Source organism: Brachycentrus maculatus, unplaced genomic scaffold, assembly GCF_059751285.1.
Source record: "Brachycentrus maculatus isolate JH-2025_06_01 unplaced genomic scaffold, ASM5975128v1 h1tg000077l, whole genome shotgun sequence".
NCBI classification, from domain to species: Eukaryota; Metazoa; Arthropoda; class Insecta; order Trichoptera; family Brachycentridae; genus Brachycentrus; species Brachycentrus maculatus.
The window spans coordinates 811,414-838,439 of record NW_028280831.1 but is presented as its reverse complement, the minus strand read 5'-3'; the positions used below and the strand labels follow the sequence as shown (position 1 = coordinate 838,439).

At 29.8% G+C, this 27,026-nt stretch overlaps 1 protein-coding gene and 1 long non-coding RNA gene across 4 annotated transcripts in view; one reads left to right on the top strand and one right to left on the bottom strand.

Annotated features, from left to right (window-relative positions):
* Positions 1–11,304, top strand: part of LOC148311083 (uncharacterized) — a 30,497-nt gene extending 19,193 nt beyond the window's left edge. For 2 of the 3 annotated variants that reach the window (XM_088257279.1, XM_088257282.1), the window contains 6 exons: positions 323–546; positions 882–965; positions 1,668–1,805; positions 2,438–2,622; positions 4,292–4,504; positions 6,672–11,304. In XM_088257279.1, coding sequence (XP_088113405.1) covers positions 323–546; positions 882–965; positions 1,668–1,805; positions 2,438–2,622; positions 4,292–4,504; positions 6,672–6,977 — 1,150 coding nt within the window. In that variant the 3' untranslated portion in view covers positions 6,978–11,304. The remainder of the gene's footprint in view (positions 1–322; positions 547–881; positions 966–1,667; positions 1,806–2,437; positions 2,623–4,291; positions 4,505–6,671) is intronic. The other variant, XM_088257281.1, reaches the window with a different exon arrangement.
* A 5,729-nt stretch (positions 11,305–17,033) lies between these two features.
* On the bottom strand, positions 17,034–18,964 carry LOC148311082 (uncharacterized). Its single transcript, XR_015837308.1, has 4 exons — positions 18,936–18,964; positions 18,707–18,775; positions 17,677–17,766; positions 17,034–17,163 (listed from the first exon to the last, which is right to left on the bottom strand). It is a non-coding gene; the product is annotated as an uncharacterized LOC148311082 (long non-coding RNA).
* Between the last annotated feature and the right edge of the window lie 8,062 nt (positions 18,965–27,026).

Here is a 27,026-nt window from a genome sequence, read left to right as displayed (position 1 = left end):
GCCATTCAAATCACTTTTGATTGGCAAGAAAATCAACATTAATGCAGATAGTCATTTTTAACAAGTCAATATATTATACTTCCAAGTTTAAAACCCTTTGGGATTTTTTCAGGGCAATATTAAACTAGTAAGATATCAAATAGTCAATGATCACGTTTTTGTAAAAAAATGCACTTGGTCACTTTCTCCTGTATGACTACGATATAATTCATGATCTAATTAATACTGGTTCCTTAGTTCCTTTTGAGGAAAGCCTTTTGAATTTCAATACGATTTTGATATGTAAGTGCTCCATTGATGAATTTTCCATTCTTGTTCGCAGGTCTCCTGAAGTGTCGTCCAACATCCCCCGGCCCAATCTGATTCCCTTCACGGAGCCGTACGCCGAGGGCGGCTCCATGAACCCGGCCAGCCGGCTCAAGGCGCTGCAGGGCGGCAGCGTGGGCGGCGGCGGCTCCGGGGGCGGCGCCGCGAGCGCCAATGCCGCGGGGGGCATTCACCGCAAGCACACTGCTAACTCAAAGCCTACAAGTTCTAATAATGACGGTAAGTGACAAAAATATTAGAAGCAAATTCTCGATGGTAATTTGACGTAGGGTGACGCCTCGTATAACGTACTTAATTCGTTCCAGGGGCAAGTTCGTTTTGCGAAAAGTTCGTTGTGAGAAGTATCACTATACTTACATACTTGAATTATTATTTAGTCACCAAAAATAAGTATCTTTTCGCCGAAAATAAATATGTTGTCACCAAAAATGGTTATTCGCTGAAAGTTTCTTATTGGTTTGGGATATTTACAATATTTTTTGAAAATGGGGTCACTCATAAATTCAAATACCTTATTAATTTATTGATTACTTAGTTTAGTATTATTTTTTCAGGAAATAAAGCCTTCGAATGTACAGTTTGTGGGAAAGGGCTAGCAAGAAAAGATAAATTAACAATTCACATGCGAATTCACACTGGTAAGTTTAATATTTTTTTATTATTTTAAATATATGTACATAATCTTCTACAATATTTACTTTTTATTTCTTAAACATATGTTCTCACTAAAAGAAAATAATCAAGTTCTGTGAGAAATAAAAGACCTTGGATGATTTCGGATTTAAAAAAAAAAAATTGTTGATCCGTATTGTCAGGAAGTAAATGATACCGATTTTTATGGGCATTTGTTACATCCCTAAAAGAAGTAATGTTTACCCTGAACTAAAACTTGAAACATTCGTTGTAGACTACAATTTAGATATCTAACTGTACAAAATTCCATTGGTTTTTTTTGCAATGCAAATTGCAAATAAAACCAATGATACCGATACCGATTTTTTAAGCATATTACCGATTTTTTTACTATCGATTATTTTGAATAGAACTTAAGTTTGTCCTGAACTATAATTTGAAACGTTTATTGTTAATAACAATTACAATCTACATATAACTGCACCAAATTCGGCTAAATTTGGTGCAGTTAGAGATTGTTATGTAATATATAATGAACGTTTCGAATTATACACGTAGTTCAGGGAAAACATGCGGTTTCGATCCACATAATTTTCAATTTCCCCGTTCTTTTTTTGCATTTTCGTCTTATTTCAAATACGTGTCATATTTCAACATTTACCATACGTCATTTTTTTATGCTCTAAATCAGACTCATTGAATTTCAGGAGAAAAGCCGTACATATGTGAAGTATGCAACAAAGCGTTCGCTAGAAGGGACAAATTGGTACTTCACATGAACAAATTAAAACACATCACACCATCCAACATAGCACCGCTCGGCAAGAGGAGCATCACTGTCACACGTGAGTTCCAAATATGATTCAAACAATTGATTTAAATTTTAGCCCATCAGAAGGCCCTGTGTATCTGCTTAGAAAATGCAACTATTTAAATGACCGATACACGACACCACCTGATTGTCTGAAATTATAAAGCGGCGTATAATCGGCCAACCGGAATAATTCATATGGGAAGTAAAGCATGACGTCATAATTTAATATGGCAGGTCATGTTTATTAATTACATCATACCATAAATGCGTATTAAATATTCCTTTCTAGAAATTTAAAGTTTGCATTTTAAAATTTTGCTTAAATATTAAGTTTGGGCATTTTGAATAGCCGCCATTGCTGATGCTATAAATAGGTTTCGGATTTGGTTCGACACAAAACGAGATACCTACTCAAAAAAAATCTATTAGAATATATAAATTTGAAAATCATAATTTTTAAGTAAAAAATCAACGTAAATATGGGAAATTTTGTGTCCATATGTCTAAAAGTTGTTGAGAAATATTCTCTATATGGTGGTTTTTTTTACATGGCCCGTCAATATTTAGTAAACGCTATTTATTGCCTCTGATGAGATCCCAGTTAAGAAAAAAGCAACAAAAAGGCTGGATAATAATCGCCGTCCACTTTTTCGTTGTCCGCAGCGTTGAAACTAGAAGATGTGAAACCTTTAACCATGAATCACGGTACAGGCGGCAAACAGCAGCAGCAGCAACAGCAGCAGCAACAACAGCAGCAGGAGGACACTAAACCCAACACCGCGGATATGCAACAGCAACAGGCCCAGCAACACTCGGCCGGGAACTCACACCAGCAGCAACAGCTACAGGTGAGGATTCAACCACGTAAATCGTTAATATCTAATAATTATAAAATAAAAATAGACGTGTTAAACGTTAAAGGGGTCGAAAATAGATAAAATAAAGTACAGAGATTGTTTTAGTTCATTATCATTAAAAAGATTTAAAAATTCTTCAAACCAAAAACCATTTACACATCGCTCACTCCTTTCAAGAACGTCATAAATCAAAAAACTTGATTTTTCAGGAGAACGTTTTTAAAGTTTAAAAATATAACACAATGTATTAAAAATAAATATCAATCCAGCCACTTATTGAACTTTTTACTGTGCAACAGATCTTTTTAGGTAAAAGCTGAAGGTTTTTTCTCCATTTGAAAAATATTTAGTATATTTAAAAAAAATAATTAAACAATACATTTTCTTCAAATTGCAAAAACAACACTTTCTGCCCTGTAGCAGGTAAATATTAAGTTAAAAATATGCCTCTTTTGCTGGGATATAGTACATTTTCTGGGCATTCCGAAAACATGCAGAAGTTAAAATTGACGATTTTTTTTATTTATAACGATCTTGAAAGGAGTGAGCGATATATCAAATGACGTCATTAATGTAAGCGGTAATTTCAAAAAGATATATTTAAGGGTAAAAGAAGCAAACATTGCAATTCTACACCTAACCTAAGTTTAAAACGCCAAATGATATGAAACTACATTTATAGTCATGAATGGAAATGTCATGAAACCATAACGTAGAAAAATATTGTATGGAAACGATTGAAAGTATCTACTGAATATTTTCAATATAATCGATTTTTTATTATTATAATGATTTGATACTATAGAACATCTTTTCATGTTTGTTGTTGGAAGTGGAGTAGATCGTTATTTTGGATAAACCCAAACATTTATACACAAATATAAAATTTTATCCCAGAAAGATAATAATATAAAAGATACCGGGTAATTGATTACAAACACTATATCTTCATAGGGTTTATGATTTTATCTTTACTTTTATTCAGTAACTTTATAACGATACGGATGGACACTGGACACCCAGTTTAAAAATCCTAAAGTTATTAAAAAAAATCAAAAGTTAAGTTATAGTAACTACGTATGTATGGGATCCCAGTTCAGGGCTGGAATTCCATACATAAGTTAACGCTTTAACAACGTAGTATAGATACCTCTAACTTAACTTGTAGTCGATAACTTTAATTTTCTGACTTATATGGTGTGACAATCAATTAAATGCAAAAGTAATTAAAAATAACAGCCCGGAAGAAATGTTTAAGTTATCTACACCCTTTAGTTAAAAGGTTAAGTTCCGTTAATAATCCTAGACATGGGCATTTACAGGGCTTAGGATCTGTAATTGATTTGATTAAATTAACTCTAATAGAAGTCCCCACTGTGTCATTGACTGAATTTAGGTAAAGATATTGAAGATTGATATGTTGGCTTCCAATACTCTCAATTATATCATTTCACAATATGCATGGTTACCTAGACCTGTAGAAGGTTAGATTATTTAGAATTAATATTTTACTTAGTAAATACCCATTAATTAAAAATGGATAGATTTTACCACAAAGTGGCTGCCGAATCAATTAATTAAATTAGATTATTTTGCGCTATGATTTCGAAACCCCAAATAAGCACGATAGCCAAACCCTATATAGTTTCTATTCTACTAGCAATCCGCGCTGCATCACCACGCGGGCGCCAACTCCATGGTGGTGAGCTGGTCGTGCGAGCTGTGCGGGCGCATGTTCTCCACGCGCGAGGAGTGGACCGCGCACGCCAAGTCCCACCTGGGCGACAAGATGCTGCTCGGCCAGGGCAGCTCCAACAGCGCCAGCCCGGGCCAGGACAAGATGCAGCAGGCGCAACAGCAACAGAACCACCAGGTATTAGCCAGTTACTTTTGGTGCGACCTCCGCAACAACTCCTCGGCCAAAAGGGGCCCCTCGCCGTGGTTGTGTTGATCTACTAAATTGACTCGACAACACGCAACTAGTCTTCTGAGACACACCTTCAGAAAAGACTTCGGATTTTATTTAGTTTATAAAATGTACTTTACAATCTAACCCTTTCGCTTCTGGTTAACACGTTTGAGCATTTAGCATAAGAACAAATTGAACTTTCCTACATAGATAATTTTTTGGAGCAGCTTTCGGTCACATTGTTTACTGTGTTTTTACTGAATACAAACTTAATATAAATATTAAGTTTTTAACTCAATTTTTACTTGGAAAATACCACCATTTCTTAAAACCTATTGAGACAAGTGTTTTGATACATTCCGCATCATTTTCATATACCTATAAATATTACCACAAAGTGACTGCCGAATCAATTAATGAAAAAAAATTAGCTTAGCATTCCATCTTTTTACACTTAGTACTTTGGCACATAAATTATGTGGTATGTTTAATAAACCTAAGTTAAAGTGAATTTACATAAAATAAAGTTTAATTTGCATTAAATTAAATTTGTTTTAAACACACGGTTATTTTGAAGTCCCAGGAGCGAAAGGGACAAACACAAGACTGCATTTTTTACCTTAAACTGTGGGTTTTCTTGTGCTCTTTTACCACAATATTATCTAAATCAAGTGTAAACCAATCATGCCCTACTATTTTAATGATCTAATGAAAATATTGTTTAAAGTACAAATTGAAATGTGGACATAATTGGTAGTAGGTATATACTATTTCTGTATATAAGTTTTAAAAAGGAATTAAAATTTTGGACATCATTGGTGTACAATAAAAATGGCCAACCACGCATGATTTTTTATTTATTTAACTAAAAAACGGTTCATATTTTTAAATTGACATAAATTTCTGCACGCATCAATATAATTTGTCAATTTTCGAACGAATTTTTGTTAAAAGTTTCTACTAAGTTGAAAAATGATATTGTGTTCGTTTTTAGTTTTATGTATTGCTAATTGTTAGAAACTCACGAATTACCTGATCATTCCACAAGTAGGTTTAACATCGTAAATTTCACTTTATCATCTGTTCGATTCATTTAGTTTATATCATATTTATGGAAATATTTTATACTAATTTTGTTTAATCACAAATTTATGATTTTCCCGCATGGAATGATTGTTGTATTTCTATTCTAAGTGTTGTTTGTCCATATTTCACAAATAATTGTGTGTGAGCATAATGAATATTACAGTAAATATTACTGATAAAGTATTACTGATACGATCTTTTTTCTAATTCAAATGGTATTTTAACCCATCTGTGTCGAATAATTCAATACATTTGTTTTTCTACCCAAAATCAATCACACAATTATTAATGTTATATCATTCCTCTCGTTTTTAAAGACTTAAATGAATTAAACGACTGCTTGATGTTAAAAATAAAAACAGTAAAATAAAACAATATGTGTGAGTCGGACAATAATATTCCAGGCGCTGAAATCCCGAATGACTAACTTTCGAAATCTCGATGAAAAAATATTGTAACCGTTAATACGTTCAAAACTCGATATAAAAAAATACACAAACTTATATACAGTTTTTTAAGCCGACTCAAATTACGATCTTTGTGTTTCGACCAAGATCTCTGTCGTATTTGGTACTAATATTGTAAAATCTGGGCAAGGATATCAAATAAATGTTGCCGATTTAATATAGATAACTACAACTACATTTCTGGCCTTTTATTACAAATGACTAATAGTTAATTTTAAATGCCCGTAGACCTGTATTATTAGGTAGTCAAAATTACCGAAAATAGGTGGTTTTTTTTACCGAATTGAAGCTAAGTTAAAGTTATCTACATTGCGAAATCAAATTGTTTATTCCGTATGGAGTCCCATCTCTATTTGAAAAATTACATTTTTTAATACTATTACAAAAAAGAGGTTCGTTTAATTCTTTAAAATGCGGGAAGTTTGGCAATCGTAATTTGGGATTTCGGCGTTCGGGGTTCTGAGCCGAGCCCGTGTGCAATATGCGCGAGATTGTACCGCTCTGTCGCGGTGTCGCGTTGGCGCGATGTCGTCGTGTCGCGGTGACGTCTCTCAGGAACGGTTGGTCTGTCCTCTCAGGAGAAGCTGCAGCTGCTGCAGCACGGCGGGCAGCAGCAGCAACAGCAGCAACAGCAGCAGCAGCAGCTGGGCACGCTGGGCGGGCTGGCCGTGGAGCAGGCGTACTTCACGCCCGGCTACTCGCACGCCGTGCACGTGCCGGCGCACCAGCCGCACCACCTGTGCCTCATGTGCCGCCAGGAGTTCTCCGGCAAGGCCGAGTTCATGTTCCACGTGCGCGGCCACTTCGAGGGCAAGGTCACGGACCTCACGGCCGCCGACATGCTGGCCCGCAGCCTCATGGACAACTCCGGCCTCTGCACGTAAGGCCATGCCGACACCGGCCTGTTGACCTACCGAACTCCCTTGCGCTGGTAGCACTCTGTCGGTCGCATTCATCTAAAGAAGCTGACTGCGGCGACTAGCGAACGTAACCCCTTAAAACAATCAGCGTCCGAGCAATTGGTAATGAAAATATAAGAATCAATGTCCAATTATTTGTAAATAATCTTACCATAACAAAACAATGATTATCTTTTATTCTATAATATTTTAAGTAGGTACATGTGTTCAAATCTTTCCACACAATTACTTGATCCAATCCCCGAAGGACTGTTATCATCATTCTTAAAGGTATCACAACAGAGAAGACGTCTTTTATAAATTGTCCACAGAACTTTAATAATTTACAAGGATTACGACATGTAATCGGCTGATTTAAGCCATCATTTTAATCACCATGTAACATTTATCATTATGCCCATGATTGAATATCCATACTTATTTGTTTTTTTTTAATTCTATAAATTCTATGAGGTAAGAAACGTTTTAAGTTCAAATTTCACGCAAAATAATGTGAGAATAATAGTTTCTGGTGATTAAATTGAATTAGACGAAAGTATTACTTTTTAAATAATTATAAAAAATATAATCAAATAAAATTATAAGTAATGATGAAATGTTACAAAGTGAATGCGGACACCGTTAGTCGAAGAATACTGGAATTGATGGTCATTTAAATAAAATATTTATTTATTCCATGTTAATTCAGAACATTTTCAAAGACTTAATACTGTTAAAGCGATGTAAATTGGCATTTATGGAATGAAATAAATCAAAAGATATTCATATTTCCGTATGTTAAAATGATATTTTATCTCGATCTCATTCAACGATGATTATAGTCTACAAACTTACTCAGACCGTGAAACTCATAGTTTAGTAAATTCGCAATGAATGGTGTTCCGAAGCGGAACAAGAATGATCTCGTTGGAATAAATCTAATTAATTATTAATTATTATTAGTGAGGTTAATCGAAACGGTTCGGTGTGTAAAAACAGTAATGAGATGTTTGTACTTATTGTATTATGGTACCTACTCGAACATTGAAATCTGATATTTGTGAAATCGGACGATTGTTCAAATACGTTGTATATATTAATTTCGATGATGTGTATTTATATTAATATATTATTCTAGCGAGTGTGTACGATGTATTATATATTAAACAAATCTAGTATCAAAAAATGACATGCTACTTTATATAAAACCAGAAATTTCAACGTTCCTAATTCATTTCATTATAATTTTTCTATTACATCGATGAGACCTCACTTTCATTGATCGATTTTACTTTAATAATGCTGTTTGGACAGATGAGCAATATGAGTTCACAATTTTGAATTAGAATTATCCGGTTATTGATCGTAATCCAATTGATTTTTTTTTAAATAGAAAATGTTAGGTGGATATTGTAGGTATTTCGGGATGAAAATTATTAATTAGGTATGCTGAAAAGGCTTTCGGATTTTCCGACAATAGGTGGGGACATAATTGCAATATTAAAAAATAATTTAAATTAAATATTCGAATTAATCGTTCAGAAAAACCGATATATTTGAATATATCAGATATATTATTACGTATCAAACATATATTTAAATGCATGCAATTTGAAAACAATTGTTTACATTTATTAATGTACCTATATAAATATATTAAAGTATGTAATGAAAATACAAGTGAAACAGAGTGAATCGAAACGAATAAATTGATAAAAGGTTTAAATACTATATATTATTTATTGATTCGGCATTGACTTTGTGGAATAACTTGTTAATTTTTATATAAAAATAAAACACTTGCATTAATCCTCTTTTTTGTGTACTCATGTAAACACGACTAGTTTTGAGAACTACAGATATTATCATCAACAGGTAAAAATACAAACTGTAAAAATTAAATGCTTGTACCATATATTCACCTGTTGATGATAACATCTCTAGTTCTCGAAACTAGTCGTGTTTACATCAATAAACTCAAAAAGTGGTTTCATACAAATGTTTTATTTTTATATTAAATTATATTTAAATATCATGTTTATTTCATAAAATAATAATTATTTTTAAGTGTTTTGTGTTTTTTCTTTATTTTGCATCTGAATCTCAAATGTAAAAAAATGTTGACTAATTTAATGTCTCTTATTCATATATCGATAAGATAATAAAATTAAAATAAAAATGTAAATAAATATTATACAAATCATACCCAAATAAGAAATTGTCTGATATTTTTTTACTGCTGTTTGTCGTAAAAGTGACATCAGGAAAGTTTAACAAGTTCAAATGATAACTATACGAAAAAAATATTATTACAACCCTAAATATTTAATCTTGTACAAACGTGTGTACATTTAATTAGTTTATTGTCTGTATTTTTTATTATTTATGTTCGTAATGTAATGTGGTAAATTGTGATATTCATTTTAGATTTAAGGCAATATTATATTGAGTAGTATTTTTTGGTCAATTAATTACACTTGTGAAGGTTCTTGCCATTTTTTGTCATTTTATTTATTGTTTATTTTATATCATGGAAATATACTGGTATTTCGCAATAATAGATTAATTACTATTAAAGGTGTTTAAACTTGAGAAACATCTGTCGTTTTTTTACACAAAAGAAGATGGAAGTCTGAGCTTCCCAGGGTTTACGATCTGGGATTTGACTGGCTTAATTATCTAAATATCACTTTAGAAGTATCTAAAAATTCAGGCCCTCCCTCCTAAAAATATATGTGAACTAATTCAGAATGAATCTCAATTATGTTCAATTGGAGTAAGATATATAATCGCGTTTGGTTAACGTACTCGTGGTGCCGGATTCGTTTCTCTGGAGGGCTAAAGTAAATACATATATATTACATTTTTTTCAATTTTATTCATTTCATTTTGTCCTGGACTGGTACGCTGAAGCGCAAAGCTGATCACCTTTCTTAACATTGCATCAATTTCATGCAGTACCCTGTGCACCATTGGGTGTTAATGAGGGTAAGAAGAAGAAAATATTTATTTCACTAATGTCAAGTTTCAACTGATGTCGCCACTATCAGCCATACTTCCAAATCCATTATAAAAGTACTCGCATGCGAAATGAATCCAAGACCATTGCATAAATTATACAACTTTCAAAAATTAATGCTATATGGATGTTCAATGATGGACAGAATGGTGAACAATACTCAAGTGTATAAAGTGATCACTAAAGGCAGCCGAATTCCAGGTCATCAGCCCTGAGATGTTCAGACTTGTATCTTATTCTCATATAAAAAAACGATAGATGCTTCATCTCATATTGGGACACCTATAATATTGATATATCGTCCATAAGTGTCCGATAAAATGAATAATAATAAATTCCAGATTTATTGTTATTGGATCAACTCTGTATCTAACCCTTTCGCTAAAATCCAACACGTTACAAAAACTAAAAACAAAACTAAGATTGCCTCTGTAGTGTAGTGGTTAGATTACCTGCTGGAGGCTCTGGATTCGATTCCCAGGGGGTGTAAAATAAATATGTGTCAATTTTAACGTTATCATTTATTTAATATCACCCTGGACTAGTACCTAAAGCAAATTACTGAACAACCCTTGTGTTATTAACAAAAAATGATAATCTGCGATTGTAGGATGCGTTTTCTTTTTCACCATTGAGTGCAGATAAGGGTTTAAAGAAAAAAGAATACTTTGTACAAACATATATATTGATGCAACAAGTTTTTTTTCGTTTCACAATAAATGTTACGCATTTCAAATAATGTAAAAAGTACCCTTTATTTTCGTTTTTAAATAAAATAAAAAAATTATATTTTTTAATTTAACTGATAATTATTTTATTAAAGGTATTTTGGTCATGTTAATATATGATGAAAGAGTTTTATCGTCTGAGCGATAAATCTCTATTTAAAGTGGATTATAGTATGAACCTTTTTTAAATATTTTTATTTTAACTAAATACAGGTAAATGCAAAAAAACTAATTAGCGAAAGGGTTATCATCTGTTATACATATAATATATGGCGTATTTATACTAGTCATCCCTTTTTTTTAATACCACATTTAATTTTAAAATATCAACGTGTGTTTGCAATAATTTACATTAATAAAAACCAAAACTAGTCCATTATTTTGAGAAGCAAAAAATGAATAACGTTATAAATTAATATATCTAAGGTGTAGCCTATTTTTAATAATCGTTGTTGTAAATTATTTTTGTTAGTTTGAATAATCAATAATAGACTGTAACGAGTATGTATGCCATCAGCTAATAGCTCAAATAATAATTTTAAAAAATAATAAAGAACATGGAGTTTCCGAAATCAACTATGTGTTTTATTCATACCCATCAGAAGCATGACAGATCATTTTCATAAATAACATACACCAACGTAATGAAAACTACCAGGATCATAAAATTAATTAATATGAATACTCTTTTGTGAATAAATACAACATTTCAAGTTACAAGTTCTTTGAGATGATTTGGACATGGAGCGAATGGGTCACGTGGGAATGACTAAGAGAGTATGTTTGCAAATATGAATGAACAAAACGAGTACGGCCAAGAAAAGTATGGCATTACAAAATTAATCAAAACCTAAAATCTAGACCCATCAAAAGTCTACGTAACAAGAGGACATCTATGACTAGATGTAAGGATGTAGAGGAAGCAAGGAGAGTATGTCAGGATAGACGAGTGTGGTATTTTATTATTTCTGCCTACCCATACAGAAATTGGCGTGATAGTAGTAAATAAAGACATTATTGGCCTTTGGACGAGGAGGAGAGGTAAAGTCATGGAATGGACGAAGAAGTCAAATCTCATCAGATTGACCTGGGCCATCGCCCATGTCAGGTGGAATAACAGAAAATTCTACCCCCTCTTCGTCAAGAAAAACTTCAGACCCTGAAAGTTCCTGAATAGCCATACATTCTGAATAAATCTAAACATAGAAAATAAGATTTTGTAAGCCGACGATCGTGTTTTTTAATCGCCGATTTAAAATTGAACGAATGCTTCAAGACAGATTTTTTATGGTAAGTTATTGATTTCTGGATTATTTTTTCAATGATAACTTTTTAGGCTGGTAGTTACAAAAACATCATATTATTTTTATGAGCCGCCACTGGTTTTAGTGACTGTTTTTATTTCTGATTTTGGGGTTTTCGCCAATATCAAAGTCCTAATTGCTTTTATTTTAAGAGGTAAGGCAAGAATTTTACAAAAGTGGTACTTTTAGAAACCTCTCATTTAGGTTATTTCTTTTAAATGTATAAATAAATAACATTTAAAACCAGAAAAAAATTATGTGTTTTTCAGTGGTACAAAATTGATATTTGATTCACGCTTATAGATGTTATTAATTTTAAATTTGATTTCGTAAGTAGAAAGTTTATTTTAAAAAAAAATATGAAAATATTTTTTTGCGATGCGTTTAATGTAATGAAAACAATTATCAAATAAGTTTCAGAATTATAAAATAAGACCGGTAACATTTTTCATTCGAACGTGTTTAGCTAACTTTCGCTTCACTTATTTTAAGAACCCAAACATTTTTTTTAAATTCTCACAAATCACTCACATAAAAAAGCTAACAAAATAAAATGGTAATTGATTAATTGATTCGACAGTCACTTGTGGTAATATATATCCATTTTTAATTTCTGTTGTTCTTGGAAAATACTACTATTTCGTAAAATCTATTGTGACATGTCGCTCACTCCTTTCAAGAACGTCATAAATAAAAAATCGTCAATTTTCAGTTGTGCATGTTTTCAGAATGCTCAGAAAATGTACTATATCCCAGCAAAAGAGTCATATTTTTAACTTAATATTTACCCGCTACAGGGCAAAAAATGTTGTGTTAGCATTTTGAAGAAAAGGTTTTGTTTAGTTATTTTTTTTAAATATAATGAAATTTTTCAAATGGAGAAAAAACCTTCAAGTTTTACCTTTATATGTGGTGCACAATAAATAGATCAATAAGTGGCTTGATATTTATTTTTAATACATTGCGTTATATTTTTAAACTTAAAAAACGTTCTCCTGAAAAATCAAGTTTTTTAGATTTATGACGTTCTTGAAAGACACCGTATAGACTTACCTACAAAATGATAAAAGATAAGGAAAAATACATTTGAACAGGAGAGACATTGTTTGCTCTTTTCAAATTTGCAGTAGGTTAACTCCAAACGTTTTTGAAACACGTTGTTCAATTTTTGTATATGCTAAGATTTATCAACATTTCGCAAAACGATGATTTTTGGTTTTACTCTAAATTAGCCACATATAATGGCAGGTGTTTGCTGCGAATAACCCAGAATATATCAGCTACATGATGCAGCAACATGTGGACCTACATTGAAAAATTTGATTGTAATGTTCCATATGGTTAAGTCAATTATAAATTTACACTGAAAGAATTTCACCAATGAAAATAATTGGTTCTTGTAAATTAAATTACACTCATATGATTTACTATCTTTTTATTTTGAAGATTTTCTAAAATTTACTTTGATCAACCATTATTCGAAAGTATTTTCATGTTGAGTGGTATATTTTTAGTGTTGTAACATTTTTGTGTAAAGATAAAACAATATCTCTAGTGTACATTTTTTTATATATGTAAATAAATATTTTTTTTACTATTCACACCTACAAATAAATAATCGAGTTGGGAATATGAGAGTCTTATACTTTACAAGGCTTACGACCTGTCATCGGCTGCTCAAGTAACTCGCTTTACTTCAAATGGCAACAGATATGTGGCACCCCTGCAATATGGAGCGTATAAAGTGATCAATTGAAATAATCAATGGCCGGTCGCAAATCCTTTAAAACATATGTTTATGCATTTATTGATTTAATATAAATCTTTAAAATCTCACTAAATTATATATATTATCAAATTTAATATCGTAGATGTAGATAAAATATTTTTTTACTGAAAGTCTGCAGTACTTTAAAGTGACTTTCAAGAATATGAATATTTATGTTATAATCGAACTTAAGCTTGTGCAGCTTTTTTTTTACCAAAAGTTCAAATTGCACTAGTGCTTAAATAAGTGTGAATGGAATTAATTTCATTGAAAAAAAACTTATAATAGTGAGTGATAAAAGTTTAATAACTCTTACAAAGCCGAACAAATTCTTTAAGATGCATCAAAATATCTGGATAAAACGAGCGTTTTTTTAACCTTTTGCTCGATTTATACATACTAATACAGTTTAAAAAAATTACATTTTTGACCTTTGAATTTAATTAATTTATTCTATTTATTTCATCATTTACACAATTAAAAATTATAATAATGTACCCTTACTGAGAATTTTAGTGCTAAAGGCACATTTACAATATTTATTTATATTATAAAATTATATTAAAGAAAATTGTTTAAGCCATGGAATCAAATACGACATGGCTGAATGATGAGATCTATCTACCCACTTCAATTATCCATTTATCAATAGTTCTTTTATATTTACTTTCTATTTTGAATGCCTGTATAATTTGATGTATTTTCCACATTTACTTTCCCTATCCTTACTATTCTACCTGCAGACAAGTCGCTAAATGCAGAGACGCGTTATTCCTTTTTCTTTAAATGACCATGAATAATAGAAGCAGGTTGTATAATTTTATTGCATAATAATCAAAGTTTTTTTGACCGAAAGATGTATGTATAGTCAAATCACAATTTAACCTGCAGACGCGAGTGTTTTTGCCTAGAATTTTCACTCATGAATTACATGAAGTTATAGTAACTTTAAACATAAAGAGTAAATCCACTCACGAGTAGGCATAAGCTATGAAACTTAAAAAGTTGAAGCCTGAGTAGGGTCATGATAAGCGGTATTGCATAAGCCGTAGCTAGATTTCAGAGTCACTTGTTAGGTAATTCAAAAAAAATAACCTGCAGATCCCATAAAAACATACAAAAAATACCCACATATGACACTTACCCCTCGCGCTTAGTAGCATAATATTGTGCCTTCCCCTAATAAAGGTGAACTTCCGTAACGTAGAAGGATTTGGGACCAGTTGGTACGGGTGTCTCTCCGCTCACGTGAGCCTATCTCAACTCCGCAGAGGTAGCTATCACGATCAGCGATACTCCAATATCATACTACTGCAGTTCATTCGCTACTTTCAAAACGCGACGACATGAAAACTGTAGCGCGAGCTGAAAACTTCAGGTTTACTTTGACATGTTACGGAAAAGTTTACCAACGCTAGCATTTTATTACGTCATTTGAATTTGAAAGTGTAAAATAAAATAAAAAGTGATAATTCCAGTTGGTTTTTAAAATATCCATTTACGTTTAACGGTTTTATAAAACTGCAATTTCAATAAAAAAAATTATTAATTAAAAAAAAAACTGTGATTTCATCAAATTATTGTAAAAAAACGTTGTGATATAAATAATAATTAATTCTGTTAAATGAAATGATTTTTTTAAATTAATTTAATATTGACAAATAAAAAATTTCGTTTTGATTTTCATTAGAATAATAAATACTCCCACACTGGAAAGACATCTGTAGATGGATACAAATATATTTTCAACTTCCCATATTTTCATCAAACCATTTTTGCAACAACAAAAAAAATCATCACATTTCGGACTTAAAAATAAAAATAAAAATTATAATCTTGGATTTCATTTGTATTTTATATTTTTATGCAGGAGTTTACCTTAAACATCTATTATTTTCTTTTATGTAACTACAATATATATTCTAAAACCTGTTTCACTTTTTAAAATATTATGTATAGTGTTTTGTCGTGGAGCATTTTAGTATTTAATTAATTTTGAAGTTTTGGTACACTTATCTTAATGATAAAAATAAGTGAATTATTATACTAAGCAACTAACTAAAAAATATAAAAATACCAATTAAATAATACAAATACGCATATTTATTTTAGATATTGAAAAAGTGAAGTACGCGAAGAGAAAATATTTTCTTTTTACACATTTACGTAATAAAAACTGGAAATCGGTTCTTCTTTAATCGTAAGTACGTAAATATGTAAGTAAATGCGTAATACATGTACGTAGTTAATAATATGTAAACGTAGACATTATAAAACCATATTAATTTGATTTTTAATGTTCAGAAAAAATACAATTTTGTTGAAATCGTGATATATTTATACTTCTCAGTGCTCATAGTGAAAGTGGTTAGTGTAAACAAAGCGATCATTTTAGTTTAAATGGAAAAAAAATGTCTCGGTCTCTGGGTACGTGATATGCGGAGAAGTCACATAAATAAACCATCACATGTGAAATCGAAATCAGCTGATGAGCTTGCCAAGGGACAAGCGACCTAAAGTCATCCACGATGTGAGAATATATTTGAAATCCGTCAAAAGAGAGGTGAGTCACACTCATTTGTTTTTCTAAACAATCGACAGAAAAGAGAAAAATACTTATTGGAAGGTAAATGATTACGAACGATCGCATTTTTATTAATGTTTAATAAAATCACACTGTCAAAATTTACAAATGTAAGTATGTGTTAATAAAACAGTAGTTATATACGTTATCACTTATTAAAAATAAATATTACAAGAAATCGTAGGCCAATTAAATATTATATTTTATTTTTAAAAATATATTTTAATAAATATTTTGTGAATAATATTTTAATCAATATTTTTCATATGTACTTTCACGTGAACATATACTAATTATTTATTTGAAGAAAAATTAATTAACATCGATAAAATGTACTCATGTTGTACTCCCAAACGATGTTGAATTAAAATACCTACGATTTATGTAAATATGTTATTAATTATTTGACAATTGGTTGTTTACAATGTGTATATAAAAAATGTGGGTGTGAAGCAGTTTATTAAAATAATTCACACTTCATTGCAATCAATCAGAAAATCTAATCTAATATTTTTCAACAGTACAATGTACACCCAATCCCGAAAAATTATTGAAAACTGCAATCTGTAACTTATTTTATAACTTAAATAATTCTAGCTCAATTCATTTCACTCCAACACTACTGTTGTGGTGCAAACAAAATTCTTTCTGCAACTCTCAACTCAATTTATACGAGATTCGAAGAAAATTTCAGACACTAAAATATGTTTTATCATTCATGTGGTACTGGATATAGATAATTATGTAGGATATAATAATTGATATGATCTGTAAAAAAGATTATTTCAGTTAAAATAAATAATAATATCTTATTGGTTTTATTAAATAAGACAATCGTCTAACCGTCATTAACAATTTTTTGGTGGAATGGGTTCATATTTTATAAAATAAAACAATTTTTAAACTAAATATGCAATCCAAGCTTTTGAGCCATTCATAAATATGTACTTTTTAGGTATATTTTACTCGTATTATTTATTTATTAATTTTTTATTATTATTTATTGATTTGACATTATTTTTGTGGAATAAGCTGATGATATAAATATTTAAAAAAAATCTTGTATGCGACCACTTTTTGAGATTGTAAGTGTAAATCCAACTTGTCAAACAAGAGTTGTTCTAACAATATTTTGCATTTTTACCTGTTGATAAGAACATCTGTAGTTCTCGAAACTAGTCGTGTTAACAAAAATACACTTAAAAAATGTAGTCCTATACAAGTGTTTTCATTTTGTTATATTTAAAACAATTATTTTGTATTCAAGAAAAAAAAACTTACTCCGTAAAAAGTCGATAGGTCCACTGGAAATAGCCCAAAAACACTAATTTTAGCCTTTTGCTGCCAAAGTTGAAGGGCGCAAATGGACATCTGAAAGTAATAAAAAAATATGGATATATATATATATATATATATATATATATATATATATATATATATATATATATATATATATATATATATATATATATATATATATATATATATATATATATATATATATATATATATATATATATATATATATATATATATATATATATATATATATATATATATATATATATATATATATATATATATATATATATATATATATATATATATATATATATATATATATATATATATATATATATATATATATATATATATATATATATATATATATATATATATATAAATATATATATATATATATATATATATATATATATATATATATATATATATATATATATATATATATATATATATATATATATAATATATATATATATATATATATATATATATATATATATATATATATATATATATATATATATATATATATATATATATATATATATATATATATATATATATATATATATATATATATATATATATATATATATATATATATATATATATATATATATATATATATATATATATATATATATATATATATATATATATATATATATACTGAATCTGATTGTAATTGAAACTGATGACATAATAAAGATCGTTACTTATCTCTTTATAGTAAATACTTTCAGTGCAATAAAACGTTAATAACATTATTAAACTATTGATAGTCTTGCGGATATCCAAAATTTGAGTTGCTTATTCATTTTGTGCACCCTTCAGTAAAATGGCACATGTACCTATCCACTTTACACCGCACCTGCATACACTTTTCCTGTGACTTAAGGAGTGACTAGTGACCTACTCATTGAAACCAAAAATGCCAAATAAAATACGGCAGGGTAATTTTCCTTATTTAATAATTTATAAGATTTAAACATGCTAGATTACTTACAATACGTTTTGATTTGATGTCGCACACCCTTAAAGTGACCTTATTAAATATTTCTCCACAGCGTTCAGCCTGAAAAAAACATGTAAGATTAATATTAATTTTCTTTTTTTTATTTGATGAAAGGGTTTGCACTCAAAAAGGTTCCTATCTAGGTATTCGTATAATCGTATAATAAATTTGAATTCGACCTTTTACGCAGACTTCAATTATTCTAGAAATTATTACAAACCTCATCGAATATTTTTCCACCGAGTTCGCATTGAAAATATAGCCACCAAAGAAGATAAGCATCTCGAAACATGATGCCGAAAATGAACGATCCGTCAAAATCGGCAAAATTATACTCAAAGTTTATGTAAAATCTAAACGCGTCTATAGTCACGATGAGAAATAGAGCAAACAACTGCAGGACCATTGGAAGAGAATAAAGGTTATTAGAATTTTCTAATAGATTACACAAAGTTCTATGAATTTGAGACATTTCTTTGGCAACTGACGCTTTCCTCTTGCAGCTATCGATGCATGATCCATTTTTCATCATTATATGAGCCGGGAAAATGAACGAATCTTTCGAAAGGCTTCCTATTAAGCTTCCAAGTTTACAGAACCTAATAAGAAGTACCGTTTCCCACAATACGAATTGAGTAATGATAAGCGCGGAGAATCCCATCGAAAGTTGAACACATATAACGTATAATGGCAAATACGGCGATTCTGATGTACCATGTAAATAATAAAAGTACCATTCGTGCAGAAATACAAACGACAACACGAAACATATGACTTTCTTTATATCTCTTCCAGATGTTATGTAATCGAAAGACTCTCCAAACCTAATCAAAATGGCGTCGACACTAAAGAGCGTATTAAAAAGAAGTTCGATTTTCTTGTACTGAAGAACAGCGGTTACGACAAAACATGATTGTAACAGTCCCCCCGCTATATAATTAGACGATAAGATTATAATGGAATTAAAACTGCTTGGATTGTTGTAATGTTTTCGAAAAACTTCTCTCTTCCCAATTTCTGATAACATAATTATGATTATCAGGATAAAAATACTGTAGCAGCGCCAAAAAATGGGACTAGATGTGGTCATGGTGCCATCAAGCGTCCGGTGAACTATCACAGGACTTAGGCCAACTAGCCTGAACATGCGTGTTGGAAAGGATAAAATATTATTGTATATGTCACCCTTGGTCTGAGACATTTTACATAGTATTGGAGAAATATTTTAAGTCAACTCGCTGAATATTAAAAAAAACATTATTTACGTAATTAGATTATATTATGATAAATGATACGTATAGTAATTGTATCGATAAATCAAATTGGTTTGCTAATTTGATGGCCTCTATGAAGGGAAATTTGTCATAGCCTTTGATGTTCATTTAATATATAGTTTTTTTTCATCAGTAATTAAGTAATCGTATAAATATTTTATTTTATGAGGTAAAGATAACGTATCTACTTAATCAACAAATGATTTTATTTGTAGTAAATATCTATATCATATATTGCATTATTTGAAATGCCTTTCTTCAAATATTTTTAAAGAAAAAGAGAAAATATCAACAGTAAAAATTACCAGATGCATTGCATTATTTTTCTACAATGGTGTACTAAAATTAGTAAAATTTTAAACTAGCTCTACCCGGCCACGTATATCTGTAGCTCAGTCTGATGGAATAAATGGAAAAGAAAGAAAAAATAAAGCACCCAATTCTAGTACACATATGTTTTCACAATGCTTGTAAAACAATTAAATAATAAAAACGACAATGCATTAGGAGGCATTGAAAATGCTTAATGACACCAGTTTTCAAGAAACACGCTATCCGCCATAAGTATGTGTTACTGTTGCGTTCAAAAAATGGTGCTGCCATTGAGGTAGAAACCTTTTTTTTACCTGTCATCTGTTTCATTTTTAATTATAAAGACTAGGTGTAGACAAATAAAACACGCGCGTTTTAGAATGAAAATTGTGTTGATACTCGTAATTTCAGAAGATTTTGAATGAACATACTTTTTTTTTATTTATAAAGAAATAGAAAAAAACATACATACGTGGTTAGTTAAAAATAAGTGGTAATATCACATTGCCTTCATTTAATGAACAATCAAATTACGTTAATGCATTGCCCCATTCACCAAAGGGTGCGGAGATAGGGTGAAAATATTTTAATTTCTTATTTCCCCAGTAATTAACTGTAGTTAGAAACACGGCATATTTTTTTTATCAAAAGGGCTTTCTAAGATTGGTTTTGAATAAAGTTTAAAAATAAGTATTCGTTTTAAAATAACATAAAATAAGGCAATTTTTAAATACAACGATAGGCAAGTAAAAATTCTAAATTCACCACTGCCTCCTGCTAAACATGGGTTTGAGAATACAATTACGTATTCTCGGTCTTGCAGGATTATTTATATCTGCAAATAAAAAAATATATGACTAACCTCTCTAAATATTTTACCGCCCAATTCGCACTGAAAATATATCCACCAAAAGAGTAAAATGTCCTCGATAAATGCACCGCAAATCATAAATAAATCAGTATCAACAAAATTATTTTCAAAATATATATAGAATCTATACACGTCAAATGTGACGTAAAGACATTGTGTAATAAACAAAAGGACTATTGGTAGAGAATAAAACATACTACAGCTTTCTATCACATCACACAAACTTCTGTGAACTTGACATATCTCCTTGGTGGCCATCACCTTCCGCCTGCAGTGATCGCTACACGATTCAGCGCTCATTATTATGTGAGCGGGGAAAATGAAAGACTCCTCCGAAAGCTTTCTTATTATGCTCCCAAGCTTTTTGAATCGAATGAGGAGGGCCAATTCCCACAAAGTAAATTGGGTAATAATAAGGGCCGAAAATGCCATTGACAATTGAGAAAATGTAACGTAAATTGCCAAATACCGTTTTCGAGATTTAACAAGCGCGAAATCAAAGTACCATTGTTGCAAAAACACAATGAGTTGAATGAAAAATATAACAAAATTTGAACATTTTCGATATCTTATGTAATCGAATGACTCTCCGAAACGAATCAAAAAGGCGTCGACATTAACGAGAGTATGAAAAAGCATTTCGATTTTCTTATATTGGAGAACAGCGTTGATAACAAATGATGATTGTAAAGGAACTCCCGACATGTATACCGAAGTTATAAATACGATAGATGGAAAAGTAGGTGGACTATTGAAATCGAACGTTTCCCTGTGTGCTATTTCTGATAAAATGAACACCAATATTAGAAAAAAAATACTATAGCAGCGCCAAAAGATCGGACTCGTGGTTGCAATGGCTCCATTAGACTTCCGATGAAGGATTATCGGACATATTCCAAATATTCTAAATAAGCGGCTCAGGGGGTAGAGAAAATTGTAAATGTCACCCTGGATGTGAGACATTTTCTACAGTAATGGATGAACCGTTTGGATCTAACTATGTTAACGTGATGAGATCATATCACATTCATGATCGATGTACATACATGATTATTTCGTTTATCGGGACGTGTATCAAATATGTTTTAGTTTGGAAATAAAATCATTACTTTAACATAATGGGTTAGTATCTAATAATATGATAATATGGTAATTAGATATATGTATAATCGATGTATCGCTTATCGTGTATTTGACCGTCGCAACGTTATATTTTATACATATTTATTTTACCATAAACTTTTAACTTACGATGATTTATTTATAAAATAACAAAACATCCACAACTCAAATAACCGTAAATCAAATTTTGCTAACGTCCAACTACTAAACCTGTCATTTTTTAAAGTTATTAATTATTGTGAAAGATTGAATAAAATGAAATGACGGATTTTAAACAGAACTACGTTGATTTACGTAATAAAAAGGGGATTTAAAAAGGGGATAAAATCATCAACATTCCGTAAACATAAGCAATTATATATATATATATATATATATATATATATATATATATATATATATATATATATATATATATATATATATATATATATATATATATATATATATATAAATATATATAAATATATATATGTATATATATATATATATATATATATATATATATATATATATATATATATATATATATATATATATATATAAATAGTTATATATAGATATATAAATATAAATATATATATATATATATATATATATATATATATATATATATATATATATATATATATAAATATATAAATATATTTATATATATATCAACAAAATTATGTTAAAATGTTAAACCGTCTGAGCAGCTCTATTATTGTAGACAGAAAGAGTGTACAAAAAAATAAACAAAAATACTAAATATAAAGGAAATTGAAATCCAACACCAAAGTAAAGATATATTAAAATTTTGTTCAAAATCAGCAATATCATAGAAAAGATCTAATACGTAGACGTTGAAGTAAGTACTTTACAAGGTGTTATTCTATAATTCTCACTAAGTATATTCTTAATTGTTGAATAAATATGGATTTCATATTTTATATTACCAAAAGATTTTTTTTAAATCCGATTACTTGCATGATATTGCAACATATAACACATCAACCTCTATGTATTTTTTATGTAGCGATTATTAATTCATATTTTATAATTTGGATTCTGTTTTATAATAATTTTGACATTTTGGACAAATTATAATCTAAATTAAGACAATAATGGAAAATTTTAATAATGCAAAAATCTAAAACGAACAAGAGAGATTCTATTAAATTTGATATTCTACTCATAAAATTATAAAGACAGACGACTGATATTTCTAGGGAATTGAATTCTATCGACTTGCATTAATCTCAGGTGGGTGGTATTTGTATCGTTCCTCTCATTTTGCAATTATACAAAAAAAACAGATTCTTCTATGTTTCTGTTAAATGTTCACAGTCATCTAAAAACCAATTGAAATATAAAAACAAAAATATAAGGCAAAATAATGAAACTTCTAGTTAAAGAGAACTAGGAGAGAATAAAGATAAAAAATATTATTGCGTATGTTACCCTTGGTCTGAGACATTTTACATAGGTAGTATTGGAGAAATATTTTAGTCAACTTACTCAATGTTTAAAAAACATTATTTGCGTAATTACATTTTATCATGATAAATGATACATACACTAAGTGTATCGATAAATCAAATTGGTATGCTAATTTGATGGCCTCTATGAAGGGAAATTTATCATAAACTTTTGATGTTCATTTAATATTTAGTTTTTTTTCATCTGTAAGTAAGTAATCGTATAAATTTTATATTTTATGAGGTAAAGATGGCGTCTCTACTTAATCAACTAATGATTTCAATTGTAGCCAATATCTATATATTGTATTATATCACATATTTGAAACTCCTTTTAAAAATTAAGAAAAAGAAAAATATCAACAATAATAAATTATCAGATGCATCATTTAGCATTTTTTCTACAATGGTGTACTGAAATAAGAAACAAAATATTTAAAGCTAGCTCTGCCTGACCAAGTGTTGCTGTGGCTCAATGTGGTTAGATGAAATAGAAAGAATATAAAAAAGCACCCATTTCTAATAAGTACATGTATGTTTGCACAATGTTTGTGAAACAACTAAATAACCAAAACAACAATACATTCGAAGCTATTGAAAATGCTAAATGACTCAAGTTTTCAAGAAACACGCTATCCGCCATGAGTGTGTGTTGCTGTTGCGTTCAACAAATGGTGCTGCCATTGAGGTAAAAACCTTTTTTTACCTTTTTCATATTTTTCGTTTTTAATTATTATAAAACACGCGCGTATTACAATGAAAATTGTGTTGAAACTCGTAACTTTATAAGATTTAGAATTAACAAATATTTTATTTATTTATACAGAAATATAAAAATATATATGTACGTGGTTAGTAAGAAATAAGTAGTAAATCACCTTGCCTTCATTTAATTAACAATCAATCCACGTCGATCTAATCTACGCCCCATTCACCAGAGGGTGCGGAGGGAGCGTGAAAATATTTCTATTTCTTATTTCCCAATTAATTTACTGTATTTATTCTAAATACAGATATTTATTCTAAATTATTCTAAACACAGAATATATTTTTATCAAAAGCCTTTTCTAAGATTGGTTTTTAATATAAATTTTAAAATTTGTATTCGCTTCAAAGCAACAAAACCAAGGCAATTTTTATTTACAATGATAGGCAAGTAAAAATTCTCAATTCCCCAGTGCCTCCTGCAGAACATGGGTTTGAGAATACAATTACGTATTCTCGACCCTGCTGGATTTTTTAAATCTGCAAATAAAAAAATATATTACTAACCTCTCTAAATATTTTACCGCCCAATTCGCACTGAAAATATATCCACCAACAGAATAAAATGTCCACGATCAATGGAACACAAATCACAAATACATCAGAATCGACAAAATTATATTCAAAATGGATATAGAATTTATACACGTCAAATGTCACGTAAAGAAATTGTGTAATAAACAAAAAGACTATTGGTAGAGAATAAAACATACTACAGCTTTCTACCACATCACACAAACTTCTATGAACTTGACATATCTCTTTGGCGGCCATCACCTTTCGTCTGCAGTTATCGCTACACGATTCAGCGCTCATAATTATATGAGCGGGAAAAATGAAAGAATCCTTCGAAAGCTTTCTTATTATGCTCCCAAGCTTTTTAAATCGAACGAGGAGGGCCAATTCCCACAAAGTAAATTGGGTAATAATAAGGGCCGAAAGTGCCATTGACAATTGAGAAAATATAACATAAATTACCAAATATTGTTTTTGAGATTCAACAAGCGTGAAATCAAAGTACCATTCTTGCAAAAACACAACGAATTGAATGAAAAATATAACATAATTTGCAAATTTTCGATATCTTATGTAATCGAATGACTCTCCGAAACAAATCAAAAAGGCGTCGACATTGACGAATGTATGAAAAAGCATTTCGATTTTCTTATATTGGAGAACAGCGTTGATAACAAAGGATGATTGTAAAAGAATTTCTGACATGTAAATCGAAGTTATAACTACGATAGATTGAAAAGTACTTGAATTATCGAAATAGCGCATTTCCCTGTTTGCTATTTCTGATGAAATGAACACCAATATTAGGAAAAGAATACTATAGCAGCGCCAAAAGATCGGACTCGTGGTAGCGATGGCTCCATTAGACTTCCGATGAAGGATTATAGGACATAGTCCAAATATCCTGAATAGGCGGCTCAGGGGGTAGAGAAAATTATAAATGTCACCCTGGATCTGAGACATTTTCTACAGTAATGGATGAACCGTTTGGATCTAACTACTGTATTTTAACGTGATGAGATCATATCACATTCATGATCGATGTACCTACATGATTATTTCGTTTATCGGGACGTATATCAAATATGTTTTAGTTTGGAAATAGAATCATTACTTTAATATTAACATATGGGTAAGTATCTAATAATATGATAATAATGGTATTTAGATATACGTATAATCGATGTATCGCTTATCGCGTATTTGGCCATCGCAACGCTATATTTTGAACATTTTTATTTTACCATAAACTTTTGACTTACGATGATTTATTTTTAAAATAACCAAAAATGTACAAGTCAGATAACCGTGAATCAAATTTTACTAACGTCCAACTACTAAACCCATAATTTTCGAAGCTATTAATTATTGTAACAGATGGAATAAAATAAAATAACGGGGTTTAAACAGAACTACGTTAATTTACGTATAAAAAAGGGCATTTGTTGGAATTGATATCATAAATGTATATTTATGATATCAATTAATATATCAATAAATGATAACTTATTGTGGTTTTTAATAATTAAAAAAAGGGAATTGAAATTCAGCACCAAAGTAAAGATATAAATAAAATTATGTTAAAAATCAGCAATATCAAAGAAAAATATCTAAGACGTAAGCGTTGAAGTAGGTACTTTACAAGGTGTTGTTTCTATAATTCACAAAGACATATTTTTAATTAATAGATTTATATTATCCACTGACACTTCGTGATGGAATTGCATTTTTAATTTATTATTAGATTAAAACCAATATTTTTAGCTTTTCCACTTTTTTATAACCACTGTAAAAAAGTGGAAAAGCTAAAAATATTGGTTTTAATCTAATAATATATTTTTAATTACTGAAAAAATATGTTTTATATTACCGATAGAAAAAAAGACAGATTTTTTTTTATTCGATTTACTTGAATGATATTGCAACATATTACTCCCCAAGTTTTTTTAATGTAGCAATTGTTTATTAATATTTTTGAAATTGGATTTTGT